Genomic DNA, 16,139 nt, shown 5'->3' with positions numbered 1-16,139 from the left:
AGAGAGTCCATTGTTTAGACGTGCGTTGCTACATTACTGCTCCAGTCAATCACCTACTTAGATAATAAACAATTCAGCAGTGTAGCCGTGCAAAAGAAAAATATGCAATCTGAGCTCAACAGTCAGAAATCACTCTTTCACGGTGCCACAGGAGGAGTACTGGTGGTTCTGAGAAGTGGTTGTGGATATAGTTGCAACAAGGGAGCAAAAGCCATTATATCGGTTGCAGCAGTTGATTTTTTACAGTGTGGGATTTGGAACTCATGGTTTTTCTGTTTGTTGTGTTATCGTTGTTACTGCTTTGGTGGGTTCATGAGATTATTGTACGTTCATCGTCGTCGTCGTATATGCCTTGCGTTGAGGCGTTGTGTGTGTGATGATGGGTTGGGGACGAGCAGTGGAGCTTCTTAGTTGAGAAAAGCTCGTCGAGAGAGTTGAAAATGAAAATGCATGCATGAAATGTGGAAGGAAACCCCTTTGCTCACCTGCCCAACGTGTTTTTTATATGCCAGGCAATCGCTCACCTGGGCCAGCCAACTCCTCAGAATGACCAACGCAGTCCCAGGGGATCGTCCCCATGCGAGCGAGGGACGCCGTCAGTTGGTGGCTTCGTCTCAACTCGCTCTGCTACCCGTAACAGTTGAAAAGGTCTTTTTTTAACCAACCATCAAAAGTTATGTAATGCGAGAGCTCCTCCTGGAGTAAGAAAAGCTTGGTGCGTCAACAAAGTGGATGAAACTTTACATGCTTACCTACATATGTACTCTACTATTAATAGTCGTAGCAGCAGTTTTTGATATTTTGTAATGGTAGTAAGTACACACCTCGTACAGTCTGGAAATAGTGGAGACGTGAAGAATGAACGTATAAGAAAGCCCTTAGCGTGGCTCATACCTTGCAGGTTACAATTGTAGGCACTTGGAAAGGGAGAGTCGACTGAGTGAACCCTAACTCATGTTACGTTGAGAATGGAAAGGGACATGCAATAAATTTAATAATGGGAAGCCAATGTTTCATGAATGGGTTTGTGGAGTGGGCCCTCCGCCCGGTATTCGACAGGAAGGAAGGAGAAACATTTCCATGATTGCACGCAATAATTGCTAGCCACCCTTTTCGATCTCACTCAACTCCGGCTTTGTGCTGCTATTGCTCGTTCAAATTGGTCGAATGTAATATTCAATATTCAACGATGGTAATGAGAATCGTCACGTCATGAGCGGTATTCGGACCGATTGCCTAGTTTATCTAGTTATGAGTTGTCATGTTGAATAAATGTGACAAAAATTGAATGTTTTTCGAGGAATGAAAATTTTGAAATAATTTTGAACCAGCATATTATAGCTTATTTTGCAAGTTGTGTCCCCCTTTTTGTACAGGTGCGTTTTTGTAAAGGATGGCGGAAGGGAGAAATCCGACCTTGGGATGTGGCTTTGGCTGTGTGGGCGCCCGGTGTGGGTGGGTTCCGCCCCCTCGTCTCGTTTTCCCCAGAAGAGATCCCTTAATCGACGCCGTGGGGAGGACGGATAACCCGTGCGACCGCCCCGCTCGATGCCCTCCCTGCTGCAAGTAAGACAACTGCTACCGACCCTCTCCATACCGATAATTATTGAATGACAGACATGAGTTTATTACACAAAAGTTCATAAAATATAAATTACTAAATTGGTTATTAAATTATGAAATTATGAAATTCTCTGGTACACAGACCGACTCCGAAGTTCCGACTGCCAAGAGAAAAGCCCGAGTGTGACATCAACTGCTACCGACAGGAGCAGGCGGAGGCCAAGATCCAAGAATATTGGGAACAACGTCAAAAATATTTGGACCGCTACTGCCCGTGCCCCCCTCCACAGTGCGAGATTGAAATTCTGGACCCATGCAAATACCCCGTGGCAGTAGAAATGCCGTAAGTCATTAAATACTCAAAGTATGAAGCAAATCAGTCTGATTGTGACGAAACCCCGGACAGTGAGGACGAGTCTCCTGAGAATGTGTGGCGTCTAAAGGACCAACCATGTAGAACAAATATAATTGCCGGATTTTTCAATCCCAACGACAACGTTCCAATCGAAGAGATGCGGAGGCGACGGTGCGACCCATTCTTCAAATCCTGTGGACCCGATGGTCTTGCTCCCTACCCTTGTCGAGGAGTGATCAAGTCCGTACCCATATTTATTCAACTTTTATGAATCAAAATGAGTGCTGAATGCTGCAAATGTCATATGTACATATGTGCAATACACAGTTCTCCCAGGCAGGCATGGGTAAGTCTGGCTCAAGAGCAGCGTCTGTGCGTTCCGGAGGATTGTGAGGGGTCACCATATCTGGACCCCGACTACCTCGCTCAACAACAGCAGATTCGCGACCAGATGGAGCAAGAAAAGAGGTTGGAAAGGGACCAGAAGAGTATGTTGACCCGGTCAAACCAACATCCATGCTGCCCTGAAAAGTTCTCTCAGAGTCCCTACTGCCTCTGCAACAAAAATTTTTGCTAATTCGCCACCTCTGGATTTGTGCACGCTTCCAAAATTTGATATGATTTGTTGACTAAGAAAAGATAGAAAATAGTAAATAAAGAGTGAATTTCAGACACTTTTATAACACGGGCTCAAAAAGAGAGAGGAATATGACACGACAAAAGAGTGAATTTATTTAAAACAAAAGTGATCAAGTTTTCACGAACCCCGTCGTTATATTTTATCCCTTAACACAGATTATCATTATTTTATTACTGTTTGCAGTTGTAATTAATTAGAGATATATATATTTTCTACTTTACATAATAATAATATACTCCTCGCTTTGAAATCGACTGATTCACAGGACAAATAATCATTTTATACGTCACAGAGTCGTCTAGAAATATCTGGCGATTTTTTATATAGAAACATCAGTTTAGTGTTGTACAGTTGTAGATTGCAGACTTATACAAAAGGGTTGGTTTTGATAGAGGTACGTACATAATAATAATAAAATAATAAGAATAGTTAGTTGGTTTTGGGTTTGTTTGATTTGGTTGAGATGATGATGATGATTTTATCTTCTTTTTTTCCCTCCCGTGAAATATTTCCGCTTGAAAGTTAGAATATATTTTTTGCACGATAAGTATTTGGCATTCGCTGCTTTTCTGAAGGAGGGCACAACCCCACCATCATCATCATCATAATATTATCTATATTATATTTCTCTCTCTCATCCCTACGATCACATCACTGTTGGTAGAATATAACAAGTAATACGTTAACTCATCCGTTGTACAAGTCGTATATATGTAACATTATTCTCCTGAAATGCGTTGGTATATATATTATATTAAGGTAAAGCGTCTGCATGGGGTATGGTGTACATGTGCTGGGTTAATATACGGTATGTGCCTCTCATTAATCGGTCGTCGTCATACATCAGACGGACCTTCTTCTTATTTTTCGTGTCAGTACACATTACTACTCATTACCACCAAACTCTTGGATACGCGGTAACACCAATTCAATCAGTATTATCATTATTATACATAACTCTATACCCCGCAACTAATTCCGCCTCGGAAAACCAAGTAATTAAAGTGAAACTTCTTCTTAAGCTACAAAGCAACACACCCACAGGGCATCTCCATTATTCATAATCAATCAATTAAAGCAATTAATTCTTGGTCAATTTATAAACGGAATTATTTATGCGGCTCTTGTGTCATTATCACACTAGAAGATACTGCAAGGTTGAAGAACTACTACTTCACCTATTTTTCTTTCGCCTACACTACAGCCACGAAAACAAAAATGTGATCATGACCACGCACATACATATGCAATAGAACCAACTTTATATATATCATCCTCCAATAAACACACTAATAATCTAGAAACGCCTAGACAAGTCCCGTTTGAAAGAATGAAACCAAAAATATTATCAGAGAGAGAGAGAGAGTACGGGAAAGCGTAAGAAGATTTGCATGTTAGTATGCTTTTTCTGAATATTTGGACAAATTATATATTTGTAGTGAGGTAATTGGCTGATACCCACAAAAAAGAATGCGTTGAAAACGTGGTACAAAATTCAAACCCAGTATATAGCATAGCAGTAAAACTACACATATAGTAAATCCAAGTTTGGTTGATGTTCAATTTAAATCACAAATAATGACGCAAAAAAATCAAGTCTTTTAGATAATATTAAACACGACGATGTACAAATATTAACAATTTCGTATTATAAAATTGCGTGTACAATAAGTAAAATTCTGTGATGTGTTTCAGCCACACGTTAAAATTGGCTAAAAAAGGAACAATTGTTATTGTTATAAGTATGTATGTAGAATAATAGTAAAATCATAATAAATTGGTAGGTATACATGAAGGTGATTGCCATTCTTTTGTTTCGAATGTCACATTACTGATTACACACCGCACACACGCGCGGAGTGTCTTGAATGAAGTTGACGAGTTTTGCATTCGGCTTGGAATAACTGGAAACTCTTGAACAGATGGATATACATTGACGATGGTGATGTTTGATGAACATGTGTGGAGTAGGAGTAGATTTGATGGGCATCATTAAGATTCCGCCTACAAAAAATATTACCAAAACTACAAACAGCATTCGACATTTGTTCCAAATCTGCTTAAAATCTGAGAACTTACAGAATCTGCACTATTTGGACATAAAACTTTGTACACCGATTCTATAAAGGTTCGTCTAAAAAGGGGGATAACAATAACGTTGTTAATAATTAATATCATATGCTTGAGTAATAATAGAAAAGTGGTTAATTATACTTGGCTGCTAGTCCTCCCCCAGGTGGCAAGTCTGAGATATTCTCGTCACCTGCAAAACACATCCAGGTTACAATCAAAATATCTAAATCTTTAGCTGCGTTTTATCCTTAATGTACCAACTATTTGGGTTACTATTTGTCAAAAATGTACAACCTCGCAAAACCCAAATGCAAGGGTGACAAGGGTACAAATATTCCGTTTAAAATATTTGTGGACCACTCACCTAGAGTCTGAAGAATATGAGGGAGCTCCACATTACCGTCCGATTCTTTAACAAGTTCCGTAACACGATTTTTCAACAGCTCTTCAAGCTGAGCTTCTTTCTTTGTCGCTTCGTCCACGGGTGGGGGGCATGCCGGAAAAGTTACCAGAACCATACTCATATTATCACGACTACCCTGCAATCGCATCATAAAAATATATAAATCTTCAAACTTATAGGGTGCACTGCACAACGGAACTAGCAGGAAGACACAAAGTCTATTATGGATTGAACTTTACGTGAGACTTACGGATAAAAACATTAAGGAGAAAAAGACAAACCTTGTACAAACAAGTATCGAGCTATTATATATAGTAAGCTAAACAAAGACGAACGTAAAGTAAATCGGGAGGAAAATGCGATATTTTTGATTGACGAATTAAAATGCAATGATAACCCTACACACTGATTTTGGTTTTTGAGACTCATTTCTAGATACAAATATAACAAGTAATGAACGAATTGATAGTTAAGTTATATCTTGTACTTTACCTTATAGAGGCAAGTATCGATGACCTGATTACAAATGCTAGCCAAGTCATTGGTAATTAGCAATCTTGATCTGATAAATCAAAACAAAAATATTTAGTCATTATTCTTCAGAGCTGAGCCTAGTAAATAATTAAGTTAATTCATCATCCTTCTACAAAAAGGCTAAAAATGAAAAACTAACCTAATAAACTCCACCAAATCCTCGTTTGACATGACATCCCAAACTCCTATTGCACAAAATATTTTGTTGTTATTAAAAGCACAAATTTGGTTACAGTTTGTTGTATTTGATCAATATTAATTGTTCATAGCAATTATTATTACCATCACAAGCTAACACCATGAACTCGTCGCGGACCTCGTCACGGGATTCCACTGAAATAAATTAGGATTCAGATTTAATGTAATTGACTCGATTAATTTCAATTGATTGACTAAGATCGTAGAATTGAATTGGTAGGATCGACGGGTTATCACTCGAGTTTGAGCTCAGATAGCTTTTTAGAAACCTTGTTTGCCACCAAATTGATTTCGTAAAATGCATTGAATGGTTTGAAAACATGAGTCGACCACAAAACATGTAGCTGAGCTAATATGTCGTTAAATTTTTATCTTGAATAAACTAAACTTGTACAAGTTTTGATAATAATTTCAGTATTCTACTGTATTACATTGTATAATAAATTATGTATAATTTATACGTAATTTGTTATAGGCATCACTATATTCTTAAATTAAATTAAAATTAGACTCACCTGAAATTTCAGGTTCGGGTGACACCAATTGCTCACATTGGCCCTTTCCTTCCACATTTTTGTATTCGTAATCACCCAAAGCCCTGGACACGGCTAGGGACCCATTTACTCTATAAACACAAGAAAAGTAACATGTCATTTGCAATAGACCAAATACTAAATGTATGGGAAAAGATTCACTACTCAACAAGTGGTGGGTTTGTACCTTTGTATCATTACACTACCTCCAGCATTTTGTATACGCTCTTTTTCTGAAGGATTGATAGGTTTGTGATCCTGAGTTGCAAAACACACTCGTCCATCTCGACAAAGGACAGAACGCGAGTCTCCACTGTGACAATAAAAGTTAACCAAACAATTAATTAACAACAGATAAAGTTAAATGTTGTAGTGTGCAACTTTTGTATTACTTACCAATTGGCAATATAAAGTTGAGTTGGGGAGATCAGTACACAAACTGCTGTCGAACCACTTTTGTCTTCTCCTAAAGTTTGACCACATTAAATCATAATGTGCAACGAGAAATGGAACAATACAACAATCGCATCATCTATAATATATTTTACTCACCACTGGCCATTTCTGGGATCGTTCTCATCTTGTCATCCAGCAACAAAAATCCTACACGCACAAACAAAAACACGTTTATGAATATGCATATTTATGGCTGACAGCCAGAGCAAAATCGGGCAACTCACCATCCCGAATTCCCTTTTTAATTTCGTCGATGGAAACATCCTCCTCATTGACACACTTTGCAATTTGTTCCGTTTGAATGATGGTTTCTAGCAAGTTATCCGCACAGTGGGATGAGACCCGTTCTCCAGCATGACCATCGAAAACAGCAAAGAAAGCCCAGTCCTTCAGATTTCCGGGAAGCCCCATGACTGAAATAAATTAATTAATAAATCATTAAACCCCCCGATTTTAGCACAAAAATAGGTCAACTCCCACTTCAATCATGTTGATAAGGATCGGGCTATCCTTAATTAATTAACTTTACAGTTCATGTTCCATTTGCAATACTGCCTCATACAACTTACTGTTCTGATACAAGTTACTAACCTGCACAGTGGGCATCCTCCATCTCAATTCGCCACCCCTGCATACTGGACAACCCATAGCGAAGCCCGTTCCACTCCCCCTGCTCGTTGTACTTGTCGGTCTTGGGCTTATCAAGCAGTGCCCCCATCTCATTGTTTCTGCATTCAAAGGAAGCACATTATACAACCAATGTTTATCGTTCCAGCATTATGTCGTCTCGCTTATTGGATACTCTACACAAGCGTTAAACCATAGAATCGAACCTCTGAACATCTTTCTTTGTGCGAGGTGAATAGTTTATATGCACAAAAATCTAATGACGTAGGCCAAAGCCAATATATAAGCACAAATTATAAACCTGTAAACCACTATTGTCAAGTAGTGGTACATAAGTATTAAGTACATACATATGATTATCATCTTTGGGCATCATATTTTTAGGAAACGTCGCTCGTACAAAAATGTGGCGAAATAATAAATGCAGCCAAGTTGGGAATAATCGGCAGCACAATATGGATGTTATTGAGCGAGTATTTTGGATTTATGTAATAAAGGTCTCACCCTCTCCCATTTGAGTTTATGGCAATGAAGTGAAAGCGGAAAAGCTTTCGACGAACTAGTTCGAGGTCCATAAATCTACACCTCCTCCTCCTCACCAGTTGGAGGATTACTAAATATGTGGGGACTAACAACAACAAATTGATTGCACAAGTGGTTCACATCATATATCACACGACTATGTATTTCATCCTACCATCCATATAAACAAATACGTATAAAGGAATATAAAACTAAACTCAACGGAACAACTTGAACAAAAGAAAAGAACAACAAGAAATCAGATAATAATTGACAAACGGAAAGAAGTAGGCGAAGCACGTAAAGTTAGCAAGTCAACTCAACATCCAACTTTTCTCTATACGTAAAAATAATGAGTGAAAAAAAAACGAGAGCGATGGACAAACTTTTTACTGCTCGTCGTGGTAGCTTGGATTTCCCAGAGAGAGACAGAATTGTTTTCCCGAATCCTCCTCTCCTCGAGCTATTATTGTCAACTTTCTCCAGGAGAAAGCACGTACTAAACTTATTGGGAGTATTGAGAGAGAGAGAGCGAGAGGACGGGAAGGGAAATTAATTCTCCAGCAACAATTCACTCTCGATTGCTACCACCATTCACTGGTAATATCGCCATGTACAGACATCAAACATGAATTTTACAAAGAAGGAGAGCCGAGCCATGCATATGTCTGATTTAGCACGCGTGGGTGACGTTCACAAAAACTGCATTAATCATTCCATGAAACAGTCGTACATATTTAGTGGTGCTGTCGGTGGTTATCTTTCGGCAATCCTCATGATCATATGCCACTTAACGTTATAGGCAACATTGATTGATGATATAATGGACTATGCACTATGCACTTTTATGATACCATCTAATCTTCCCATCTTCGTATGTTTTAAAACATATATTGCTAAATAGCAATATGTTATGAATACTACACTTAGTGTATACGTGGAGATAGCGGGGATGGATCTTTTATAATAATATACATGGCACATTTGAATTGTGCCATCGGTCTGCAAAGTCCTTTAGTCTCCTACTAATCGTGATTTGAATATGTCCATTGTCTGCTCTAGGAAAAGTGGGAACGTCCAATTCATTATGCTTCCAATTCTGGAGTGACTTTCCATATTCCAGTGAAGTTCGAACGAGTCAACATTATGGATGTAAAATAAGTGGGTTCTCTGCCGGGTGGTGAAAAAGAGGAGAAATCTCTTAACTTTCCCTCGCACTTATTTTCTTCCACTCATATTCCCATTGCATTCATGTACGTGTCACAAACTGCGAACGGCGTCCTTTCATGCAACGGAAATGGAGCAGAGCATATCTACACCACTCGACTCGACTCTGCTCCACTAGGCAAGGAACCAACTCCCAGAACCATTTATTATATTATTATCGCGTGGAATGGAGAGAAATTATACCAGAAAGAGAGGAGGAAGGCAAAGACGTGAAACTTTCCCTGACAGTTTCACGTCTTCTTGAGAAATGTTCAGAACTGGGTGGGCAGCAGCGAGATACCGTAAATGCATACATCTTCTAACGAACGTCTGCTACTCCGTACGTACAGGGTATTCAATTCAGGCCGTCCTTGCTTATTTTATCATGACAATAGCCACGTTACTACACCAGGATAAATAGAACATACATAACTACCTATTAGTCAGATGAGATACGGGGAGTCGCTTATTGTGCCAACAGGAAGAAAGTCACCAAGAAGTTAGTGGATTAACAGAGAGGAGGAGAGGTGATGACATGCGCACAGTCTTCACTGACAAAGTGACCAAATGAAGAGTAATAGTATGAAATAATCTGATAAGAAAGCACGTCACTAGCATCATCACAAATCATGAGAAACGTCGAAATTGTGCCAAGTCAAACCATGCAAGCCAGACTTTTCATAAAAATATATACTACTGCATACTCCTAATCTTAAGAGCAAGGCACATGCAACCAACCAACCAAGCAGAGAGATACTGGTGCAGTTTGCAGCCTGGAGGTCTCCTCAGAAATGAGAGAAAGTCAGACAGGTGAAAACTTGGCTAGGCCCACACACATAATATTTGCTCCTCCATCGAAAATAAATGAAAAAATGGAATGATGAAAGGAAGACCAAGATTCAAGCTCTGCTGTATCCCTTGAGATATCGTATCCACATCTCATCTCACAAGCCACACCACCCAAGCAGAAAGCAGCCTTCTTCGTGCCATGGGTTCTCTCCTCTCGCTCTGCTGGAGGTCAGGTCGTCCTCATCCTCGGCGGATATGTGAAAGGGAAGACAACCATAACCGTGCCCCTGCTCTGGCTCGCTGGATGGAAAGACATTTCTCCCCGCATCACTTTCCACAAAGTACGTGATTTTGCATACATTACTGAGCTGAGAATGAATATTTTATGATTCGCCTCTCATCATGGAGACATTGTTCTAGTGGGAGCTTTACCGGACCCCATTGCCAGCCATAGAACCTTTTACCAATCACCTTCTTTCTCCTCTCTCCTGCTGGCTAGGTTACATCCTTGGCTTGTCATTATTGTTGCGCAAAAAAATGAAGAAATTTCATGCTCATTCATGGGCGTGTGAGATGATGAAATGTGGCAATAGCGAAGCCTAAGCAGAGAGACGGTTGTTGCCCAAGCCCATAAAGGTCTCATGGTGAGGAATAAGAAGTGACTGATGAGTTTGTAGGGCGGTGAAAGCTGTCGCGAGCTGGGCTGATGGTGAAAGTATTATTGCGGACAAAAATAAAATTGGTCTCCCTTTCTGCTCACTACCATCTCATCTCACCACCAACAATTCAGCAGCAGTATGACTACGTACGACTAATCCTAAGCTACCGTCGCCAAATAATTTGTCATCTCCTCTCGTAATAACTTGGTCCAACCAGCAGCACCACAGATCAGAAAGTGAATGAAGGATATGCTCAAAAACTTATTGGCTTTACTTTCCATTACGGTTTGTTTGCATTGTGATGAAAGGTGAAATATCGAAACTTCCGATGCGACGCGAAACATGACAAGAAACTAATGATCTGCTGTTATCAATATAGAATCGCTAGAATCAGTTAGCAAAATGAATACAATGTAAAATACATAGGATAGAATAAAATGGTCAAAACAAAACTATATAAATATACTACTTGTAAAACATAATAATAATAATAATTTATGGAAATTAGATATGTATGAATAATAATTAATATATTTAAATATAGTGACGCACACTCGACGCCTGATGACAACCAGGGCAGCACCAATCTGCCACTTTAGTAGAACATGACGCTTCCTCATTATTATGGTCACCTCGAACTTCTTTCTATTCGGTTTGGTCCGGCCAAAACTCTCCGTCGAATGTTGAATCAATCCAATGTTTCAATGGGACAATACTAGAAAGTAGTTTTCTATCTCTCGAGACAAAAAAAACCGGCAAGTCACCCAATTCCTAACAACAACACTCGGTCTATAATCCCCGAAAACAGAGGCGCACAATAATTGAGTGTGAGTGAAAGTGCACACACTTACACCGCCCGTCTTTGGGAAAGCCTTAGAGCCCCCGTAAAAATGAAAACAGGATAATTTTCCGACTGGCACAATTGTGTAAACTCCCCCGTATTTTTCAAGAAGTAAAATCTGTGCAAATTCTAATTCTGTCCTTGAGAGACTACTAGTTTGTATGGATATATGTAGGTATTGTTATATGGATGGACTCGACTTTCTCAGTCAGTGAGTAGTTCAAATGTGGTCTTACCGAGCCCAAAGCAGCCTTGGAACTAAAGCAGCTCGACTCGGATCCACCAACTTTCTCCAAAAGTTTTCCTGCTTAACACACCAACCCGAGAGAGAGAGAGAGAGAGTGAGTGAAAGAGAGAGCAAACTCAGGCAAAGGATAACAGCCAGCTAAACTACATGCCCAGTATTTGCCCTCCTTTCAGCTTCGTCTTGGCCTTCTTCAAATACACCAAAGTCCAACAGGAGTCGTGTTTCCAATCCAATCTACTTTTTGGTGGAATGTGAATTAGGGAAGCCATTCGCAAAATCCTTTACTCTTCCAACATGGTGGAGGAAAAGGGTTGCATGATGTAAAGGATTTGCTAGAATGCATCGCACTTTGCACAAAATCGTATGTGTACTCTTTCCGCCTGGATGCCGAGATTCCAGTCCAAAAGCACCCAAGGAGAGTTTCAAACAAAGCTTATAGAGAAAACAATCTACTACCAACCTACGCTGGTTGGATTGTGATGAAATGGTTGTAGGACGAGTGATTGATTCCCTTACATGTACTCGCAGCTAACGGTGATGATAACACTGAATGTCTTTTATAGAAAAAAAGAGAAAGCGAGAGTGAGAGGGAAAAAGGGGAAAAATGTTTAAAATGAATTGTGAGCAAAAGAAATCAAATCAAAGTAAGAGTTGTTCAGAGAAAGGACAATAAATAGAGTTAAAGGTGAGTGAGACCTTGGCCCTTTCTCATTGTGACATATTTTACCGCATCTGTCTGCTGTTGTAATATCAGTCTATTTATTTTCTCCGTGTCGAAAGACATGAGACTATTCTGGTAAGAAATTGCATTCACATTTTCAAATGTCGGGAATATATCAGTTTGAGAGAGATTTCGAAATATGTAGGTGGGTCAAGGTAACCCTAAATGCAATCCTACCCACCACAAGACAGGCATTGCATGTTCCATGGGCCCACTGCCACCATTCGTCTTCGCTATCTCTCTCAAGGGAATGAAATGAGACAGAAACAACGGAGCAATAATAATATGCAAAAATAATTCCAATGCCATGTGTATTGTAATCATTTCGCCAACTCCTTCCTCTGACTCAGCGATTGAATGAACCCAAGAGATCAGAAGAGAAAACAAAACCTCATTTCTCTACTACGTTGTTAAGCTGTGGCAGACATACTTAGGAGTAGAATTCCTCATGGATGGAAAGCAGAAAAAATAATAGCACCACATATGTAAATATCCACCAATACAAAAAACATTTCGAGCATATGCACAAAGATAAACCCAAAACGTACATGCCTGATAAACTGCAAGAAGGCAACTGTGCGCCGTGAAGGCAACAAGTACGTTTTGAGAAAATAAGGCAAGGCCGGTGTATTTATAGGCGACTGACTGGATAGAGTGATTCCTGCCTTTCACCATCAAGACCAGAGAAAGAAGGAGACCATGAATTACACAAAAGAGCAATTAAGCCAACAATGCTGCAAACTTTGAGTCTAGTACTCTGACCTGTTTAATTCAAACAATACATTACACACGTACAATTAAGTGCATGCTGCTGATGTAAAGAGGATGAAAAAAAAGTGGAGAAAGTGGGCAAAATATTCGATCCTGGTATTCCTACCAACATAAATACATGTAGATTTGAATCAGGGATTCTTTCTTTTCTTGCAAAGTTTTCCAATCCCGACTACTCCGAGTGTGAGAAGAGAGTTGGTCGGTTAACGGGGCGTAATAGTTTGCTCTGGCCGCTCTATCAGCCAATACAGTCTCTCGCTCAATATTTCTCCCGTATGTTACCCCATGCATTATTTTTTGCACAGGTTTTTGATCTTGTAATTCGAAAACCGAGATTAAATGTGCACTCAAAAATGTGAGACTTGATGTATTACAACTATTGATAGTTGCGCAACAAGGGAGCATGCCCTTTAAGGAATTGATATGCTACTTTTATTTATATTAATCAATTAATCTCGAGGAAAACAAAATTTTGATGGAAATTGATATTGGTCATTTAATATAAATAAAAGTAGCATATCAATTCCTTAAAGGGCATGCTCCCTTGTTGCCCAACTATCAATAGTTGTAATTCAACAAATTTCACATTTTTGAGTGCACATTTAATCTCGGTATAAGATTGAGAAGCTCAAAAAATTGCATTTTTTCCTGATTCGTCTCAATTTGTCATATGCGTAATTTGAGTATGCGTGGTGGGAAGCCACCACCACACATACTCTTCCCACTGGAAACCACTAAAAACATAAACAATGCCAGATGATATTTGCAGTTTTTTGCAAAAAAATTCAAAATTCCCACCGAAACTTGTGAACTTTATACCCCACCGAGTTCGTCAGTTTCGCCACTATGTGATTTATGAGGATTAGAATAACATAAAATATTGTCAACTCTTAACTAAGAAAGCACTTATTGTTTTGCCACTACTCGCCTTTCACTCTTCGTTTTTTGTGCCTGTACATGACGTTGTAGTAAATCTGCTTTCACTCTGCCAAATCTGTGTTTTACTACGTACTCCTGGAATGAATGCATGTAGTTACCACTAAAATGGCTAGACAAATTGCTCGTACTTACACTACATACTCCACAAATAACTTCTAACTCGGCTTAATGTACACAACAGAGGTTAGGGAGCAAATATATGACATGACCACCCGACCCGACGCTCTGAATTATTACAATCCTTCGGCATTATTATTCACACTACGGGGTCAGAGTTTTGCCGGCTACTTTGTCTCTAAGACTGGCCCGTGTGTCAAAGAAGGAGTACGATTTGGTACAACAATGTCTCACCTGGTTCAATCTACAACAACGATGCACTAACAAAGAAGTATTATGCCACAGGCTGCGCTAGCATAATTGAACTGGCAGCATGCTAATAATATCGCCATTCGCTGGCTTATGATTACAATATATGTGTAATCACATCACGCAAACTGATATCAAATTCGGAAAAAATCAAAATTACGTCATGTCACGTCAGCCGACCCAGCCGAGTAAGTATTACACATTACATGGTTTTATCGTTTTTTATAAAGAGCAAACTTTAGTAAATTGGCGTCAAATTGATGTGCTGTAATTGACAACACATTCAGTTTATCAACCAACAAACCCTTTTGTTTCAACAGAGTTCATCCGTCAGCTTATTAAATGCTGTGGATCGCTCTATTACGAAAATTGTAACAAAAAGATCACGATAATAGAGATGTTCGAGGTCGATTCTGGTTCATTAAACTAAACGCGAAAGGTAATTGGGGATCATAGATCTATAAAATTTTGCAGAGAGTCAACTCACCATAACAGAACGATTCAAAATAAAAAAATAAATTTCCTCCCCGACGTCAGCGTGATGACTGCGTGTGAGCGTTGCACGCCCTTTCTTGACCAGAGTAGATTCAAAAATAGTTTCTTCTTACTGCTTCCTCTAAAATTTCCGACAAAGACACCTGTAACGAAAAACGGATAATAATTAATCTTGTCAGTTCTATCATATTTCGCATATAACCATGCAAAATAGCATTCTGGTGATTTTGATGATTGGCTTTAACTCGATGATAATTCTAGTAAATAAGTACTTAAATGCATAATCAATAAAGTGACCCTGACATCTTGATGTAGAGAAGGAAGCTAATAAACAAGTTAACGTTGTCAATAATTATTTTTATGATACCTATTTTTAGCTTTTCTTTCTACACTGTCATAAGGTCACAAGTTGCGAAAATCGCACCAAATTCTTATGATTTGAATTGAAATAAGAACCACGCCCAAAAGAATTAGCAACTTTCTTCATTCTTCAACTAAAAAACAAGTACTAATAAAGCTTGAAACTGTTGGTGGATTTTAAAATTACAAAGCCTTCCAACAATAAAACACCAAATACGCATCCGCTTATTATTGCTACTATTTAGTACTCGTTATTTTTTCAAAACTTTTTGCATTCTAATGACAAATTTGATTAATTCACAACCAAGCCTTCCACCTTCACGGTTGTTTTTTCCGCTCATCTTGATATTATTAACCGTATTATGCATCTTCTTCGCACTACTTACCCAACTAAAATTGAATCGCTTGTTCAATTGATAAGGAAGAAGACAAGGCCGCCGCTGTGTTGATGATGACCTTCCTTGTCGCTTATTATTATTCCAGCTATTATTAACCAACGAATTAATTGTGAGGAGGAGGAGAGGGATAACGACGACGTCGACGATGACAGAAGAAGGAAACTTTGTATAAAGTTGGGCAGAAAACGGTGCAAGTAAAAAGCCAAGCAATGATCTTATTCGTGTTATAGAGTCGTGTGCAGGGATGAATGAATGGAATGAGAGAAGCAGCACAAGAACTTGGCCTGGAACAAGCAACTTGATTTCTTTCGTGCTTCAGCAAAATTGCCAGCAACAGACCGCAGCAGCAGCACCTTCCATCAAGTTCATCAAGCCATCGTCTCCACCCACCACGTCCCCCTCGTCCCATCGCCAATTTCGACATGTGACGCCACCCTGAACCA

General features: G+C 39.2%; 2 protein-coding genes across 5 annotated transcripts; one reads left to right on the top strand and one right to left on the bottom strand.

Annotated features, from left to right (window-relative positions):
- The first annotated feature begins 678 nt into the window (after window positions 1–678).
- On the top strand, window positions 679–2,975 carry LOC110859384. Its single transcript, XM_022108331.2, has 4 exons — window positions 679–1,566; window positions 1,706–1,906; window positions 1,970–2,158; window positions 2,246–2,975. Exons 1-4 carry the CDS (start codon window positions 1,394–1,396, stop codon window positions 2,493–2,495), a joined length of 813 nt encoding a protein of 270 aa, XP_021964023.1. The 5' UTR covers window positions 679–1,393; the 3' UTR covers window positions 2,496–2,975.
- On the bottom strand, window positions 2,628–15,982 carry LOC110859315 (protein phosphatase 1B). 4 transcript variants are annotated; one of them, XM_022108243.2, is made up of 15 exons: window positions 15,685–15,982; window positions 14,931–15,081; window positions 7,347–7,483; window positions 6,980–7,168; window positions 6,852–6,902; window positions 6,696–6,765; window positions 6,487–6,612; window positions 6,282–6,391; window positions 5,851–5,901; window positions 5,708–5,753; window positions 5,527–5,596; window positions 4,996–5,170; window positions 4,773–4,821; window positions 4,638–4,692; window positions 2,628–4,562 (listed from the first exon to the last, which is right to left on the bottom strand). In XM_022108243.2, exons 3-15 carry the CDS (start codon window positions 7,471–7,473, stop codon window positions 4,551–4,553), a joined length of 1,131 nt encoding a protein of 376 aa, XP_021963935.1. In that variant the 5' UTR covers window positions 7,474–7,483; window positions 14,931–15,081; window positions 15,685–15,982; the 3' UTR covers window positions 2,628–4,550. The 4 variants fall into 4 exon arrangements, with proteins under 4 accessions (XP_021963935.1, XP_021963936.1, XP_035715203.1 ...); XM_022108244.2 differs by lacking the exons at window positions 14,931–15,081; window positions 15,685–15,982 and adding an exon at window positions 8,291–8,782; XM_035859310.1 differs by lacking the exons at window positions 14,931–15,081; window positions 15,685–15,982 and adding an exon at window positions 7,887–8,234 and having other exon boundaries at window positions 2,628–4,583.
- Window positions 15,983–16,139: the final 157 nt, after the last annotated feature.

This window comes from Folsomia candida, unplaced genomic scaffold, assembly GCF_002217175.1.
Source record: "Folsomia candida strain VU population unplaced genomic scaffold, ASM221717v1 Fcan01_Sc025, whole genome shotgun sequence".
Taxonomy (NCBI): Eukaryota; Metazoa; Arthropoda; class Collembola; order Entomobryomorpha; family Isotomidae; genus Folsomia; species Folsomia candida.
The sequence above is the reverse complement of the archived record's forward strand: the minus strand, read 5'-3'. Positions and strand labels throughout refer to the sequence as shown.